General features: G+C 32.9%; 1 protein-coding gene across 2 annotated transcripts in view; it reads right to left on the bottom strand.

Moving 5' to 3' along the window:
- Nucleotides 1-19,055, bottom strand: part of LOC118201659 (potassium channel subfamily K member 18-like) — a 153,246-nt gene that overhangs the window by 3,226 nt on the left and 130,965 nt on the right. For both annotated transcript variants that reach the window (XM_085820409.1, XM_085820410.1), the window contains exon 4: nucleotides 1,217-1,886. In XM_085820409.1, coding sequence (XP_085676535.1) covers nucleotides 1,217-1,886 — 670 coding nt within the window. The remainder of the gene's footprint in view (nucleotides 1-1,216; nucleotides 1,887-19,055) is intronic.

The raw sequence follows: 19,055 nt of genomic DNA, 5'->3' as shown, positions 1-19,055 counted from the left end.
ATAGAGTAACGACATTATGTCATGATAAAGATATCATATTAACTCCGGTAGCCCCTTGCAGACCATAAAGAAGAAACGCTGTGGCAAACTGATTAAACAAACAACGTAGCTGCACAAAATTGTTTGGCTTTCCTACTCAATAATTCGGCAGTATGGATTTCAGCTTCTCCCACTAGCAATGTGTTTACCAGACCTATATTAGAATGGTTCTATTTATTTGTTAATATTACATTATATTTGTTTATTTAATTCAAAAATTAAAATAACATTTGCAAGCTTCTCATTACAACAACGATGATGACGTGAAAGATACCGTTTAGGAAATGTTTTTAGAAGCGTGACAGAATATTATTGATGATGGAATTAGACTCCTAATTTATCCAAGTTTATTATTTTGCTTTAACTCCTGTGCGCTCCAAGTGCTAAGCGCACAGGAGTTAAAGTAAACATTACAGAAAACTGAGTAGGTCATTTTAGATATTTATCTTACGTAAATGAATTAGACTCAAGACTCCTTGAACGCCTTTCGTCCACATTGTGATAAACAGTATTCATTCCAATAGCTGCCTCCGTAAGTGCAAACGAATTGGAGGTTATCTCGACTACTGTGTTTGCTAATGTTTTTTGTTGTCATGAATATCTGATCAGAAAAAAAGCTAAGTGTATTCTAGAACCTGTTCTGTTTTTTGCACAATGTTCCTTGTTGTAAGAGAAATAAGATAACTGCATATAAATCACATTAAAATTTTTATAGATAAAATGTACTATAAATAATTAAGATGTTGATAACTTTATTAAAAATAAATAAATGTGAAATATGGGATAATTTTTGTCTGTTCATTAAATTGGAGGTGAGTTTTTTTTTTTTTTTTTTTTTTTTTTTTTGGAGGGGGCTTTGTAGAAATAAAACTAGAATGCACGTAGTTATGTTGATATTATGAAATAAAAGCAAACAAGTATTCAGAATCAATCCATTTTTTGACTATTCCCAGACGAAACAATGCATTTGAATTCAGATTCCAATCGAAATTAAATGTTGAAATGATTTATTAATTTTAATGTTAGAGAAGTGATCAGTTTTGAGTTTCTTTTCTAACTGAATCAAAAGAGCCTATTAAATTCTGATCAGTCCTCTCGCCTAAAATGTCGGCACTTTTAAAAAAATTTTATTTGCATTTAATTCTAACCAAAGTAATAGAAGTCTTATTTTAATTACCTATCATTTGTTCTGTACGCCTGATGAGTGTCATATTGGTATCCGTCGCAGTTGTTTTGCTTCATGATGGTGAAAATGTTTGGTGCTGCAAACAATGCACATCCATCTTTTCTCCGAAGTTGCAAAGGTCTTGCATCAATTGGCAAATCTTCCTGGATAGCATACTTATTTGTTATCACAGGTGCCATTGCTATATCTTGAGTCTGGTGAGTGAAGTGTTGGTTCGTGATCGGCCTGTTGGTTGGATTTGAATGCATGGTCGGAAGGAAACATTGAACTTGGCTGACATCGTGTCTTGGCGTGGAAGTAGAAGAGCTGATAGTAGGCGAAGCGCTGCTCTGTGCTGTGTGATATGTACTGCTTGATGGTAAATGAGGAGAGTCTGTCACAGGATGATTACATTGTGTTGATCTCATGTTTGTGGCAGCCGATGGTCTTATGATGGGTGCACGATATGGAATGGTGACTGGTTTGCTGGTTGTTCTTTTACGACGCTTCTTTGGACGAACGCAAAGATAGCAACATACCTTCCAATAAATGAACTTAAAAGAATGTGCCATAACATCCCCTATGTTGGAAAGGCACAAAAGTAATAAAGGAATTCCTACAATGGCGTAAAAAATTGTCACTACTTTGCCCCATGGAGTTTTCGGAGCAATATTTCCATAACCTGAAAAACAAAAATGACATAAATATGCAATTTAATTTTTTTGAAATAAATTTTCATCTCATAAATTTAGGGGCTTTGCTACATAAAATATCACGTACTTTATTAATAATGTGATTACAGCAAAAGATAGCTCATATATATTTTCACTAGGAAAAAGTAAGGTTAAAATGTCGGTAAGTAAAAAATGATAGGATAAACTAACAAGTAGATCAATTACCGGTAGATGGGGAGCTCAGTTCCTGAAAGAAACAAAACTTTTACAGGAAGAAACCGCTTTATAAGATAAGAATAAATACATAATAATTGAAAAGAAGCTTACAATAGCGTGTAATTAAATATACTAATAAAGACATTAGCTTCAAATATGGGACAAAATCAGAATGATATCATTTTAGGTTCAATCTCTTAAGTCCTTACCCAGATATAAAAAAGTTAGAGGAATTTGTAATATTGTTTTCAGCATACGCAATTTAAACTAATATTTGAAATTTTGCATAGTGGAGCAGGAATCTTAGGCTAAAAAAGGAGAAATTAATAAACCTAGTGTCTCAAATTACTCTCAATTTCTCTTTCTTTCTTCTTCTTTAAAATTATCTAAATAATTTCTTCAGCTATCGGAAAGCTTCCAGGTTCCATTCAAAACTGTTAACATTAGAAAATTATTTTAATTCTTACATTCACTTTCAAAAGGCATTAGCATTTTATCTCATATTTTGTTTTCTTTTACATCCAGCTACATTCAGGAGATGACATTATATGCTCAGCATATACATATTGCAATTGTTTCCATTGTGAAGGGAACATCCAAGAAAGAAATATATGCTTTGAAATACGCAGGGCTTTTTCACTTAAAACGACTTAGAGCAAGTTATAAATTTGTTTTCTTGTATGAGTAAACACTTGTAACTGTAAATAAAGCTTGAATGCAGATTTAATTTAAAAGGATAAAATTATATTTAAAAAACGTTTCGATACCAGATTACTTGCTCACCTATAAACGCAAAAAAGTCACTATTTGGTTTATCCTGGTGTTCAGATCCATCATCGTTCCCTCTGAGACTGCAAAAGCTTTTAAACTTGATGTTACGCACAAAATTATTTAAACTACAAAATAAATTTGAACTCTTCGACGATGAGGCAACTTGCACGAGTATGTTCGCCTAATAACTCAGATACTGCTCAACAATCAATAACACAACCTCAACCAGCAACTATTATGGTTATGGTTAAACCACCGATAAACGGTATTTATAGTGATTGCTTGGAATACCTTTCAACATATATTTAAAATTCTTAGGCCACCTGAACACAGCATTTATAAAAATTCCACCCCATACTGATACTGATCGTGGCAAACTGCCTTCGCTACTTGGAAAGTATTCCATACAACATTTTGTTACTAATTCGAAAATTAAATTTCCTGGGAAAATTATACTTCGTGGCCTTCCCTGGCACATAAAGCTGAAGCGATTATCAATGCTTCAAAAGAATCTGGTTACCCTGCACATAAAATCTGGCTGTCAACCAAAAGGTACTTATCTAGAGGGCAGAAGCTGGAATTCAATCCTCATAAATTTCAGAACTTATAAGAGGGGGGTTAGTTCATAGAGCTTTTCCCCCTGAAGCAGGAAGTGAGGAGTGATGACGCAGTCATTTGTCACTGACTACAAAGGCGCAGTTCTCAACAAAGAAATTAACATTTTAAATTTGAAAAAAAAAAAAAACTCTTTGTGAAAAATTAGCTATAATTTAGAAGAAAGATGTTATTACTCTATTCATTTTGTAAAGATTTTAAGTTTTACTAACGTTTATTTTATTTTAAAACTTTTATTTTTTAAAAAACTGTTCTCTCTTATTTTACACTTTCGGCCAGAATAAACGCGGTTAGTTTTAGTATGCAAACTGTGCTTGTAAACTGTTAAGTATTTAAGTTGTGGCTTTTAGCCAAGAAGGAGAGTTAGAGAGAGAGACTTCTCGCCACCGTATTTCACGCGCGCTTTTCAGTCAGTTGCTTTCCGTCTTTAACGCCAGAAATTTAGTCCTCTCGATATTGAAGACGCATTGTAGTTTTCCCGCATTCTGCGTACTGCATACTTAAAGATTAAAATGCCAATTCTCGCGTTTATAATATTTGTAAAGCATTTGAGTTTAGCTCTTACTTAATTTAGTTAGTTTGTAGGTCTTATTGTTTTACGTTCATATCACAAATACTGGTCTTTGCATCCCGAAGTGCGGAAGCAGCTGTAAACTGTAAAGAATAAAGGGCAATTAAACCCTTCCCATCTGTGTTGTATCTTCTACAATTTCTATGAACATAGTTTAAAGTAAAGTCGCTGTTATACATCAGAATCCCAACATGTTTTCCAAAATGATTAGAAGAAATAGTAGTACTGATAGTGTCGCCCGAAGAAAAAGACATATGGCCGACGATCAGGAAGAATTGGATGCACTTGCAGCATCGGCTCAGAATCCAGAACTGCCAGCCGCCAGCCTAGATGGACTCGGGTACATCGTCCAGACCATACGGACAGCAATGAAGCCGGCGGCAAGCTTCGATGGGAATTCTCCGGTGAACAGAATTCTGGAGAAATTAGACACCGATTTTATGTTGTATCCAGTTCAAGAATTTCAGAATGTCAGCCTGGCTACCAGCGCTTTGAAGGGGTCAAGCGTTTAACTGGCTCAAGTACATCGGAAAAAATCTCTTGGTTCAACCAGGAAGTCCCATCATACTTGCGAAAATTTCAAAGCCGCTTTGGTAAAGGCCCTCCCAGTAGTAAGAAATCGAGCCAAGTTGGAGGCGGAACCTTTTAGTATATAAGAGAAAAGAATTGAGGAGCTATTGAGAACTTTATTTTGAGAAAAATAAAACTCCTGTATGGAAGCCGGCCGGATCCTGAAATAATCCAGAAGATTTTGCCTAGATTACTACTCCAGGTACAAGACTTTATTGATTTAAGGAACCCTACGGCATTGGAAAAAATATTCGAGCTCGCAATCTAGTTTGAAAGCAGAACGGCGGACAACGAAAGAAACGCCAGCATAAGCAACGAAGCCAATTTGGTACGTCAAGGCCACAGCGGAGGCAAGAACAAGGATACAGAAGCAAATGAAATCAGTCGTCAAAGAAACTCGAAAATTCAAAAACAAGTGGCGAACGTCGACAGTTCAATAGAAAGACGGACAAAAAGTATGAATGTGAGCGGAAAAAAGAAGGAAGGCCCTGAAAAGAATAAAAAAGAAGATTTAAACTGAAACGGATTTCTGCTGACGGGTTGTGAAAAATTTAGTTTTACCAAAAATTAAAGTGAACAATATCCCAGCTATCGCCCTCCTGGATGCAGGAGCTCAGTGTAGCTTCGTGTCAGAAAACTTTAAAAGAAATGTTTTCATAGATATACGATCTACAGTAACGGATGGTATGACAGTGATAGCAGCTCAGAGGGAAAGATGTAAGTGTATAGGTAAAGTGGCCTTATATATCCGGATTAAGGACGAGCAGCTAAAAATTATGTTTCTTATTGTATGAAATCTTATACTTGCATCATTTTGGGGATAGATTTTTTTTTTCAATATCTGAAGCGCAACTGGAATTTCAACAATCATCACTTAAGTTATCCATGAAGCCAGTCCCAGAAGTGAAAGCGGAGCCCCCCCTCCCCAGCAAATCTCCAGCATCTGCCAGCCGAAGAAGAAGAAAAGCCGCGGCAAGTGGTGAGTATTTTAGTTTGTTTAGAGAAAATTCCGGTCTTACACAAGTGACTCATCACGCAATAGATACTGGAGATTAACAACCAGTTAAGCCATATCGGTAAAATAAATCCATAGAGAAAATTATGGAATGGCATATTAAAGATATGTTAGATAAAAAAGACAATCACGCCAGTTTCCAGTAATTATGTCAGTCACGTGGTTCTCTGCAAGAAGCATAATGAGAATCCAGTTACTCACCTGAGAAGGTGACTTTTTGCAATAGACTATCGTAAGCTTAATAGCGTGACAAAATATCCGGTGTACCCATTACCCCTAACTGAAGAAATCTTGAGAAATATAACTTCCACTAGATATATAACTACACTATATTTAACATCTGGTTATTTTCAAATAGGCGGAAAGCCTGAAGATGCACCTAAAAGATTTCATAACTAAGTCTGGCACTTATGCATTTTTGCATATGCCGTTTGCCCTGTCGGGGGCGCCGGCAACATTTCAACGTTGTATGGACATTGTTTTAAGACCCGTCCTAGGGAAGAGAACTTTTATATATTTAGATGATATCATTATTACCAGCGAGAATTTGGAACAAATATAAAAGATTTAAGAGAGATGTTTTCATTGTTAAATAAGGCCAGTCTAAAAGTTAATGTTGATAAGTGCAAATTTGTAGCTAGAGAATTACGCTATTTCGAATGTAAAATTTCCCAGAAAAGAATTGAAACGGATAAATCAAAAATAATTGCCATTCAAAATTACCCGCCTCCAAATACTGCGAAAGAATTATTTTCTTATCTAGGAATGTGCTCATACTACAGATTCTTCATAAAGGATTATTTCGTCACTATTGCCGAACAGCTATTAAAATTAAAACGAAAGAAAGCAAGATTCTCCTGGACAGCTGAAACTAACACTGATTTTGAAAAATTAAAACAAACGTTAACACAAGCCCCTCTTTTGAAATTTCCCGAAAATGACGAAAATTGAGAGATTGCGGCAGACGCGTCAGATTCTTTAGTCGTACTTTAAATGATACTCAAAGGAATTATTCCGCCACTGAAAGGGAGACACTTGCGGTTCTGTTAGCTGTGCTGAAGTTCCGAGTCTATTTTGGAAAAGTTCTTCAGTAACAGTTTATTCCGATCATGCGGCGGTCATTAGATTATATTTGGGAAAGACCTTATCCCCAAGACTAATATGATGGGCACTTAAACTACAAGAATATAACTTGATAATTAAACATACGCTAGAAAAGGAAACAGTCGTAGCACACACATCGAAGCACACGCAGAACATTACACAGCATCGAAGATGAATGCGGTATCAAGAATAAAATGCTTTTCAATTGTGTTAATAAAGTTTTTAATTTTAAATATGTTATTTTAAAAAGGGTTTCTTAATGTGCTTCAAATTTGCATGTATTAATGAATTTCTAATGTTTTGTAGATGATTCGGCTCTCTTTCTAGTAATTAACCTAACGCAAGTGCCTCTTACCTGTCCCGACTCTGCTTGAAACTAATGGTTTAAGGAGACTCATACACCTTAAAACCCATAAGATGTTCGAATAGGTGACTGTTGCAAGAATTAGAATAACTTATTTATTTTAAAAGCAACTACTACCAACTTTTTACAGCTGACTACATAATATAGCTGCTTTCTGAAATAGTAATCAGAAAGTTTGTGTTGCCACAAATATTTTTATAATTTAATCCGCTTTGTGACAACATTTTTCGTCATGTTTCCAACTTGCGCGAACAGTTTAAAACATTCTGTTTCATAATTTAATTCTATATTTAATATATAGCTTTTATAACATTTGGAAACTACTGTGAAACTAAAATTCTAAAAATTCCATGTTCAATTTTTATTTTATTTTGAGTTGAGTTTATAAAATGTATTTTATTAACAAAATTTGTAATGTTTTCGTCCATAAAATTTTTCAATATTAAAATATTTATTAGATTGTTGGTTCAGTTCGAAAATAGTGCCCATATAAAGAATTGCATCAAATTTCAAGAATGTACCAGGAGCCATTTTTAAAATATCATGCGCGCAAGGTGGAAACATGGCGAAATATTTTGTCACAAAGAGGATTAAATTACAAAATATTTGTGGCAACACAAACTTTCTGGTTACTAGTTTCTAAAGCAGCTATATTATGTAGTCAGCTGTAAAATGTTGGAAGTAATTGCTTTTAAAATAAATAAAATATTCAAATTCTTGCAACAGTCACATATTCGAAGATCATGAGGGGTTTGAGGTGTATGAGTCCCCTTAATTCCTGAAATAAAAATTCCGCAATAGATAAGTCAACATTATAACTTCGACCGAAGATATTTTCATGTGCCATTGACAAAAGCTATAAAATTACGATAATGTAACTGAAATAATACTGACATCATAGCCTGAAGGAAACCATTCGCGGGCTACGAGTTACTGAAGAAATCTGCTTTCCCTCTCACGTCCACCCGACATGACATAATCATTATGGATTTTGTTCGTGCAAAATCGTTATCTGAAATATCCTAGTGTGATTGTAGGAAAGCTGAACTATAAAAAGATCCATTTTCTTCCGTGATCGTCCGATTGACATGGAAAATTCTTTATCTACTCTTTCTTGATGGAGATCTTCTTTCTGAAAGAATCGATTCAAATCGTGTCGTTAGACCTCTGTGTGATGGAATTTCAAATGCATGTTTTTTGTTTGTTTGATTATGTTTTTGAGAAATTACAAAGACTGTTATTAGTATAAACAACTGATTTCAGTACAAAAAGGTTCCTTTAGAGCGGGAAGTTCTATCGCGATAGATACTATTAAGCACAAAGGGTACATTATTTATTCCTATGTTTACATAATACATTAATGAATAAAATTTCTGTCAATTGAATACAAATTTCCCTTTGAAGTATCGTGATAATTATATTTATTAAGTTATCTTTGTTTTCGTGTGAAACATATTTGCTTTCATTATAAATGCTTCTGCGAATTGAATCGTTTATTATGCAAATAATATTGCGTTGTTTTCCTGGACGTAATCCCCTTTCCATTTTATTTTAATCAATTTACTCATCACTAAATTCATAACTAAATTAGGTGCAAACAGAATTGACGGTTAGGTTTACGAAATTAGAGAGTTCCAGGAAAACCTTTTGTTCCTTAAGCGAGGAAGTAATTAATTCACATAGAAAACATATTTGAACTTTTCCAAGCCTCCAGAAAATGTATTAAACCATGCAAAGGGATCATTAAATCACATTAAATAATATTAAATGCAAAAATATTATGATAAATACACAGCTCATATAACATCCAAAAATAACGTAAGGGGTATAGTTGCACTAGGATCGGAAAGACAATAAGCGAAATGGAAATTTCAGATTACTGCTTGCACTAACTCTGTGTTAGGTCGTGTGTAGTCGGGGATTATGTGGTGACAGAATATTATATTTAAAAGACAGAGAAAAAAGATATTAAGCACACATCATGATCTAAATCACCTTGAATGAAAAATTCTAGATCTAATTCGAATCACTCATAATACTCATAATTCAAAATGAGATGCATGGTTTGGAGGATTTTACATAAATTTTAATTAAACTTAATATTTTCATATATACAATGCAGGCTAAAATGCCTTAATCGAATATTAAGGCTCAAAAAGCAAGAACTGAATAGTTCCATCAAAGAATTTAAATGGAATTATATTCCGTAGTGCATCGAATTCTACCTTCAAGAAGAATAAAATTTCAAGTCACGTGTTCAGAAGGGGAAGGGTTAAGTAAGCCAATAGATGGTCTTCTAACGCCTTCTCTTGGCAATATCAAAGAATATTCCTTAACCCACTCCCAACCTGAACTCTGACAAAAGTTCATCTAACTCAGTTATACATACAATCATGTACATAAATCACTATTCTATAAAAATACAAAAAATCTAATTAGTTAAACACTTCAATTACAAATACTGAAGAAATCTTGAGAAATATAACAAATACGGGTTATACAACGTGTATCAGTTAATAAATGTTATAACTAATAAATTAACTAAATTAAAAAAATATTTTCAACTTAACAAACTTATCTAAACTTTAATTACAAATACTGAAGAAATCTTGAGCAATATAACAAATACGGGTTATACAACATGTATCAGTTAATAAATGTTATAACTAATAAATGAACTAAATTTTAAAAATATTTTCAACTTAACAAACTTAACTAGCGATATTCAATTTAATCATTAATAGGAAAACAAAGAAAAATGCATAACTAAATCGTTCAAAATACCTAAAAGTTTCAAATACCTACCTAAGTTAAAAATACCTAAAGTTTCAAGAGGTATGGGTTTTAAAGTCCCATTACCAGTTTTTAATTCGAATGGTCAGACTTTACCATCACGTCCAAGAATAGTTTTTATGGTTCTGCCAAGTTTCCATAATAGTTTGTTTTTATTGTCTCCTTCAACTAAAACAACATCTCCTTCCTTTAGTTCTGGATTCTTCAAAAAATGGGCAGTTCTAAGATCTAATAAATATTGTTACTTCCATTCCCACCACAACTGTTTTAACAGCAATTTTTGATAATGCTTTCTTTTTAACAGCGTTTCTCTTGTCGTTTCCCTACCGATGATTCTAGCAAAAGTCGAAGGATACTACAAATCAGTTTGTCAAATGTTTAGGAAGTGCATTGGAGTCAAGGGTTGCGGCTCGTCATTGTCACCAGAACTAAAACATAACTTAGAGGTCGTGAATTAAGAACTGTCTGCTCTTCGACAAGTAGTGTAGACATTTCTTCGAAAGTCAACAATGCTTTTCCTACGATTTTTCTTAAACATTCTTACAAGTATCTCATAAAACCCTCCCCACCATGGGCTAGCTTCGATTATAAATTTCCAACGGATTCTTTCTTTGGCAATAAAATTCTTGAATTTGTCATCTTTTCAAACTTTTGAAAAGTAGGCTAAAATGTCTCGATCGAATATTAAGGCTCAAAAGGCAAGAACTAGAACTGAATAGTTCCATCAAAGAATCTAAATTGAATTATATTGCGTAGTGCGTCGAATTCTACCTTCAAGAAGAATAAAATTTCAAGTCACGTGTTCAGAAGGGGAAGGGTTACGTAAGCCAATAGATGGTCTTCTAACGCCCTCTCTTGGCGATATCAAAGAATATTCCTTAACAACCTTAGCGTCGAATATCGAGGGTTATCATCTGAAATTACTGATATGGTGCCTCGGTATGCTTGATTATTTTAGACTCGCATGCCAAAGTGCCATCTTGGAAAATTCTCTTACCTGCTTATTTTTATTAAATTTATACGTTTTTGGCAGCATAGCGTTAAACAAATTTCGTACGATTTCTTTTTTAACCTTAAATCCTCATCAGCTTTCATTCTTCAAAATGTATTAATACAGATTTTTTGTAAAATTGTTTGCATAAAGCTGGAAACAGTTACTTAGATTCAGAAGTCAAACAACAAAAATCAGCGTTATTTTTTCAAAATTTTCACAGGACTGGTTTCGATCGTTTTACCGAACCACCATCCTCAGCTCCAAAACCGTAAATGGACAAGATAGGAATAATGATTAGCTAAGATAAGAAAGCCTGGACAACAATAAGCAAGTGGCGACATCTGTTGATGAAACCAGAACTAAAACATAATTTCTTTAAAGGCAGAAAGCAAAGATGGATTGTAATTAGGATGGTTAACTAGAACAAAGATTTTTTTGGATATGAAATGCCTCTAGAAAATCCAGTTTTCCAATGGAAGATGTTTTTTAAATAATTTTACCAGCAGAAAAATTGAAAGTGTGATTTTCGGACCAACAATGTTGAGCAACAGAAGACTTCTGTGTTTCCTTTTTTCTAACATATGTCTCATGTTCCTTGACGCGAAATTTTAAGGCTCTCTTAGTTTAGCCAATGTAAATTAAACCACACTGGCAAGGAATCCTATAAATACCCCAGGAGTTCATATCCGGAAAGGGGTCCTTGAGTATGGAACTCGGAATTTTATTGATGGGAGAATAAACGACCCGAAAGTTAAATTTCTGCAAAATATGTGCAACTTTATAGCTAATTGATGGAAAGAAGGGAATGACAACAGAGTTTTTATAATCTCCTAAAACAAGAGTGTGCCTTTTAGTGTGTTGAGATGAGAATTTTTTAACTGCTTGATTAATAATGTTGGGTGAAAAGCCCCTGTCAATATCTATTGCTTTTAAATAATTTAGATCTTCATCAAGGGATAGTTTGGAGGAGCAAACTTGAAGAGCTCGGAAAACATAGGAATAAAAAGAAGTTAACTTTTGTTTAGTCGGATGACGTGATTTAAAGTGTGGTGCAAGGCAAACCGATGAAGGTTTACGGTAAACCGTAGTACTGAAGTTGGATGTGTAACGTGTGACCAGAATGTCTAGAAACGGAAGAGAATTGCAAGTCTCAAGTTCAAAAGTGAACTGGATAGCAGGATAAACATAATTCATTGTTGAAAGAACTTTATCTAAATCATCTTTATTACCTTCAAACAGGGTAAAAGTATCGTCTACGTAGCGGAACCATGCCGGGAAGTTTAAAGTTTCAAACAATTTTGATTCGTAATAATGCATGTAGATATCAGCCAGGATGGGACTGAGGGGGCTTCCCATGGCTAATCCCTCAGTTTGCTTGTAATATTTATTTTGGAAAACAAAGTGTGTTTGTTTCAAACAGAGTGAGAGAAATTAGCTCATCAATTTCGATGCAAGAGAAATGAAATTCGCGAAGTCTGATTTCTAGACATCTTAATGCACCCTCCACTGGAACATTGGTGAATAATGATTTTACATCAGAAGAAACCATGAGTAAATTACTAGGAGAAATGTTTTTAACCTTTTTTACAAAGTCTATTGAATTTTTTATAGTGTAAATTTTTATTGTTTGACTTCTGAATTAGTATTTGTTCGGCGTGTTATTGTGTCTTAGTTACTTAGATTATTTGAAGCTACATAATCCTTTCATTCCTTAATGATAATAATAAAAAAGCCCAAAAATGTTAATTTATTCATTTCTGAATAATTTTAGAATTCTGTGGTAGCCTTTACATTATGGTTTAGAAATTTTTCAGCTTTGTTTTTGACGATGTTTTACGTTTCAAAAAGATGGAAAAGAGCTGCTGCAGTGCATTCAAATCCAGTAACCAATAATTCATGGTTTGTATTGATTTCTATTTACTTATACACTCACTGCAATGAAATTCTTATCACATTCTCTTTCATCTAATTACAAAATAATTTTCAGTTAAATTTTAAAATTTGAGGAAATATTATTGTATTTTTAGGTATACTTCAATATCTATCTTAAACTTATAAGATTGTTTAAGACAGGAGGATACACTTAACACACAAGCCAGCAAATAAAGCTTTTATTATTCCTACTTGAAATTGTAAGAAGAGTTTGTCATGTCTTACCTCAGTCGAGATTAGAGTTACCATTTCATCGAGACATGTCTTAGTGCAAGGATGAATATAATATGCCATTTATTATTTTAGTTAGGTTAGAAAAATATATTAGCTTAGCACATACGCAAAGGAAACAAAGATAAACATCACCTGTGAGTCATTTAACAAATCAAAGAAGAATTATAGGCGGAAATTTCACAATAGTATAAGTATGCTAGTTTTTTAATTCAGCCAGTATCACTTGACATGAGCGAGGTCACTTCGATGCTTAATCGATGGCTGCCAGAGAGGGACTGCCCTGTCCAGTCATAAATTCACCCTTACCAGACGAGAGGAGACGAATCCTTTCGGATCTTTCTGCCATCTAAAAGTTCTTCACAAATTAATTACTCAAGTATAGTAATACTAATAATAACAACCCTCAGTCTATCGGGAAGAACTGCAGCCCAATGTCGTTGCAGTGCAATACAGTATGTAAAGAGTCTTAGCCAACGTAAATGTGATTTTCAGTTTCTTGGAGGTGAAATGTGTTTTTACCAAACATAAACTAACGGGAAAAAGATCTTTTTTATTTTTACTGTATATCGAGCATTTAAATATTTTGCAAGAAAGAACAGCAAAGATCTGAGAAAAGGCAATAGCTTGGAAAGCTACATGCTATATGTTATATGGACAATGAGGGAAAGAAATCTGATATAAAAATTAATAGTTAAATTTTTAATTGACAGATGGTGACTTTCATGCCATGTAGAAAGGACGTTATGTGGATTTGGAGCCTTTTAGAAAGCCAGTAATTTAATGTCATAAAATCGTTCTTCACCATGCCTTTAGAGAAGAAAGATCGAGAATTGCTAATCAAGTTATTTTATGAGAAAGCAGTAATTTTTCAACAGAGCTGCAAGAATGTCGACGCTTGAAAGGCTTACGAAAAAGGCCTATGTCCAGGCAGGGTTTGAAAAAGATTATTACTAAATTTTGAAGAGGCTAGGGAGTTTTGTGTTCTGCGAGGAAGATGACAGGAATGGATTTTAAATAACACTGTGCAAGTGTAATAGTGTTTCTCAATTTCAATTTATCAGTTTTTACTGTCTCTTAATTTCAGTTTTGTCAGTGATTGAATTTTATTAATTTATTTTATTCGTTCTGTTTTAAGTAATTGTTAAAAGTTAATTTTTATCTGTAAGTTGTAATTTGTTAACTTTAAATTTAAGTTTGGTAGTATTAATCTTTTTATCCTTTAAAGTGAAGTTTGGTAGTGTTACTCTTTTTATCCTTTTGGTTAACTTTTTTTTTAGTGAAGTTTGATTAACTTTTAATTTTGTTTAAGATCTTAAATTTACTTTTGGTTTTATTTGTACTGTTTTGTTTGAGGTCGTTTAGATTTGACACTTAAGATTATTTAACTCTTAAAATTTAAAGTTTTTGTTTGTTACACTAGTTTGGTGTGTAAATTTAACAAGTTTTTGTTTAACTTTTACTCCTCTTTCTGGTACCCCTCTTTCTGGTTTCTGGTTCCTCTTTCTGGTAAAGTTTATGAATCTATATTTTCTGACTCTGGCGGTAATATCGATTTAGGTGTTGAAGAAACGTAATTTTTAGAAATGATTACTCATCTGAATAACTGTGTAATTATGGTATTCCAACTGTTATTATTAAATATTTTTTGTTTACTTGATTGAATTGAATTGACTAATTAATTACTGTATTTTGACTTAATATCTCTGTCCACATTTTACACCACGTTAAGTAAATTATTGTTTGATATGATAAACTCTAGCTAACTCTAGCTATGAATAGTATTTACATTATTTATGGCACTTGAAATTTCATAAGTAACTTAATATTTAACACAAGAAGTCAAGCTTGCTGTGGTCGAAAGAGCGATCGGTTTCCAGTATTCTTCGATAAGTATTTGAGTAATGTTGCATGATTTGTCTCTCCTTAATCGACAATACGTTAGGTTCTGCATTGTAATGTAGTATCCGTACAAGATCCAAGTTCCACAAGCACTGCATCTTGCAAAATACGACAAACACACTGATTTTGTTAGACTTCTTTTGCCCAGAATAGCCGTTGTCAATGCATGACACTTGAACATTTTGTGATCGGACGAGTAACATTTTACTTTAAACGAAGCAGTTAATACTCAAATCTGTCGTATATGTGGTGCTGCAAGTCCTATTGTTGTTCATGAACGATCTCTGCATCCTGATTATCTTACTGTAGGGTATGGCTTTACTGCTGATTTCATTCCTAGACCATTTTTCTTTGAGGAGAAAAAATCCTCAATGCCCTCAAAGATGTTCCATCGCAATGCCCATTGCTGCGGACTCCTTCAGCAGCGAGTCATTCCTGCCTTACAAGAATAAATGTTTAGAGACTACTGTTTTCATGCAAGATGGCACACGGCCTCACATTATCGGACTAGTGAAGGAACTGTTTCGTGCGCATTTGAGAGATGATGCTTTAGAGATCCTTTCAAGAAAATTTCCGACTGCCTGACCACTCTCTGTTCTTCTGACTTGAATCCTTGTGACTTCTGGTTGTGGGGATTCTTAAAAAATCGTGTCTGTGGAAGAAGTATACAGACCGTGCTTCAATTGAAAGCAAGTATGACACGTCATGTTGCTGCAGTTGATCGAAACACCTTTCGAGTTACTGGTGAACGCGCTATAAAACGCTTTGAACTTGTGATTTACGCAAATGAAATGCAGATTGAACTAATATTATTGGGATTTAAATAAAGTCTTGTGTTTCCAATTTGTATTTTTGTTCTTCACGCATGGTGGTCGAAATTTTAACTTTTATTTTTTATTTCAGTTTTCTTTTGCTCGTGATCCATATAACGTATTTAGCTAGTTAACGAAAGAGTCATAGTCTACCACAAATGGCTCTTTGTAGGTGTAAATAGGGTAACTTTAATTATAACCACCCTATAAAATAATTAACAAAATTCAATTTCAGCAGGATTACTACTGAAACATAATTACACTGATTACTAGCTAAATTCCTTTAAAAAGAAATATTATTGAATTTTTTCATGAAATGCCTAGCCGTTTGTGTTTAGCCTGTTTGAATCAATCAATTATCATGACTGACTAAAATGAATGTTTCAAAAAGACATTGCTAATTAATATTCAGAAATATTTCAAAATAAACTTATTTCAATGCTGAGGTAATTGAAACTGTGTCAGCGCGCTGTAAGACTGATGAACAAACCCAATTTATTTACTTCTACTCTCTTCCCCAAAAATATGGAAAGAGCAAAAGATTCACGAGTGAAATTTAAAATAAACTCCAGGTTTCAGTAACAATGAGCGTTGTCGATTCGCGAAGAATTAAAAATTCCAAATCGTGTTATGAATCTATATATATGAAAGGAAGAGTCTGTCTGTGTGCGCGTGTGTGTGTATTTCGTTTGTGCTGCGCGTAAGCTAATAGACCCAGGGCTACGAAATTTGATTCATAGGTGCGTCTAGACAAGGGCCAGTGCACCTCGAAGCGAGTTTTTCAAAATTAGAATGAGTTTTGTTACTTTTATGTTTTTTGATGAAATCGCATCAAATCGATAAATGGCACGCAGCCATTGTTGCTGATACCAGCATTGTTGCCACTCGGAAAAAAGAGGGCGATAATTTTCTGCAGTTTTAAATTTAATGTTTTTCTTGGATACTGGACTTTCTGGAGAGAATGCAACGGAAAGTTGATTAATTTATTTATTAGTATAATTAATATTTGTATTAAGGGATATTGCTTATTTCATTGTAATTTTTTTATATGTAATACATTTTTATTGAAATTTGAGTGGTTTTTTTTTTTTTTTTTTTTTTTTTTTTTTTCTAGTTCAAAGGGGCTTTGTCCCTGATTGTTTTCGTTTTGCGAGTTTTCGTTGAAAAATTTAAAAGGGTGTATCACTTTTCAAATCGTTGCCGACAAATACTGTCACCCTGTATTATACAAAATTATATTATTATACCTGTATTATACAAATACTATTGATGTGAATTTTGTTTATTAATTTTTATAAATGAACAAATTAAATAAGGAAGAATCTGCATAAATGCACGTATGTTCCTCGCATTGTGATAAAAAACAATGGTACCTAGAGCTATCCAGTTTTGAATGACGTAATCCTACTGCGAATATGAGCATCTGAAAGCCCAAATTTGAAATTTGGAATTTGTTCTATTATCGATTTCATATTTTGTAAAACTTAAGCGAATTTTGGATCAACAAACTCAACGATTTAAAAGCTGGCAATGGCAACAGTCTACGGGAGGGGGGACTTTTGATCTCCAGCGCGCAGAACTGTGTATCAGAAATTCTAAAGATATGCTCACTTTAAAATTATTTTGCGACATTGTGCTGTTGAGCTGTATTTTACGGTTTAAGTGCAAAGAACATGATATTTAATAAATAAAGTTAACACATTAAACTTTAAAAAAACGCCCCTTTGGACATAATTTAAAATCTGAAAACTCTTTTTTTTTTTTCAAAGGGGCAATTTGCCTAGAAAGATTATTATTCGCGCGCGAGACTGTGTATCGGAAATTGTAAAGATATGCTCGTTTTAAAATTATTTTGCGATATTGCTATTAAAATGAATTTATGGTTTAGGTGCGAAGAACATGATATTTAATAAATAAAGGTACTGCACAAAACGTTCAAAAACACCTCTCTGGGCGTAATGTAAATTCTGAAAATTTTTTAAAAAATAAAGTTCTACTACAGAGTAAAATTCTATGCAGCTTTTAAATTTAATGTTTAGTGTTCCCTTTAGGCATTTTCTAGGTACATTTAAAAGCCAGAAGAAGACTGGCCGCATAGGGGCTAGCATTAATTTAAAAAAAAAAGATGTTAAGTTCAAAACACAAATTATGTTCTGCTGTAATTTTAGTGGTAATAATTGTTAAAATCAAAATATATTCTAAGTAAACTTAAATATCATATTCAATTTTGCATTATGATTTAGCACAAAAATAGCAAAACTGCTAATACAAATAACCAGTTAAAATATACATTGTATAGAAAAGCATTGCTGAAAGCTTTAAAAAAAAAAAAAAAAAAAAAAAAAAAAAAAAAGACAAACCAAAACAATGCAAAACAAAAGTTTTAGAAAAAAATCACATCAAACACATGACATATGCTCGAAAATATAAGCGAATAGATTTTACATCTCCCGGCACACACACACATTCATACATATATATAGATACAGTATTAACAATTGGGTAAAAATTAACTAATATACAATTAATGTTACTTAAAATGCTGCAAAATTAATTTATAAGTTTAAAAAGAGATGAAATAAATTAATATAATCGTGAAATATTTAATTCTCTAACAGGAAGGTACAAATAAAACAATGAATCCCAAACATGGAAAACAAAGTAAGCAAAAATAAGTCAATAAATAAATTATTTATTATATTAATAAAAATTATACATTAATAAAAAAAATTAACATAAATTAAACAATATACGATATATTAATAAAACGAATAGCGTAAAGTTAAACAATAGTTGATAAATCTGTGGTTGGTCTTTGACAAAGACCAAAAAGAGACCAAAAATTAAATATTATTTAATTTGATGTGAATTTTGTTTATTAATTTTTATTTATGATTGATTTATTTCTGTTTTCCATGCTTTGATTTCATTGATTTGTAGTTCACCATTTTAGGCTTAGGTTAACCATTTCATTTATATAATCCATTTTAGGTTTAGGTTAACTATTTCATTTATATAATGCTTATTACATTTTATCTTTGGTTTAATTATGCATTATATAAATGAATATTTGGTTTAATTATGCATTATATAATGCATAATTAAACTAAAGATAAAATATAATAAGCATTATATTGTAGAATTCCTCACTTTGTAAATGCTAAGTTAAAGTTGAACGTAAAGAATCTTAAGAACTGATAAGCGAATAATCGCTTGAGTTCGTGTGACAAGAAACAACAAAATGGAAGGGTAAGTAACCCTTTATTCAAATAAGATTTAACAGAACT

This window comes from Stegodyphus dumicola, chromosome 7 (assembly GCF_044657685.1).
Source record: "Stegodyphus dumicola isolate Sdum_Otavi_A_Nest chromosome 7, ASM4465768v1".
In the NCBI taxonomy this organism is placed as follows: domain Eukaryota; kingdom Metazoa; phylum Arthropoda; class Arachnida; order Araneae; family Eresidae; genus Stegodyphus; species Stegodyphus dumicola.
Note: the sequence above shows the minus strand (reverse complement) of the source record. Positions and strands in the feature narration are given on the sequence as shown.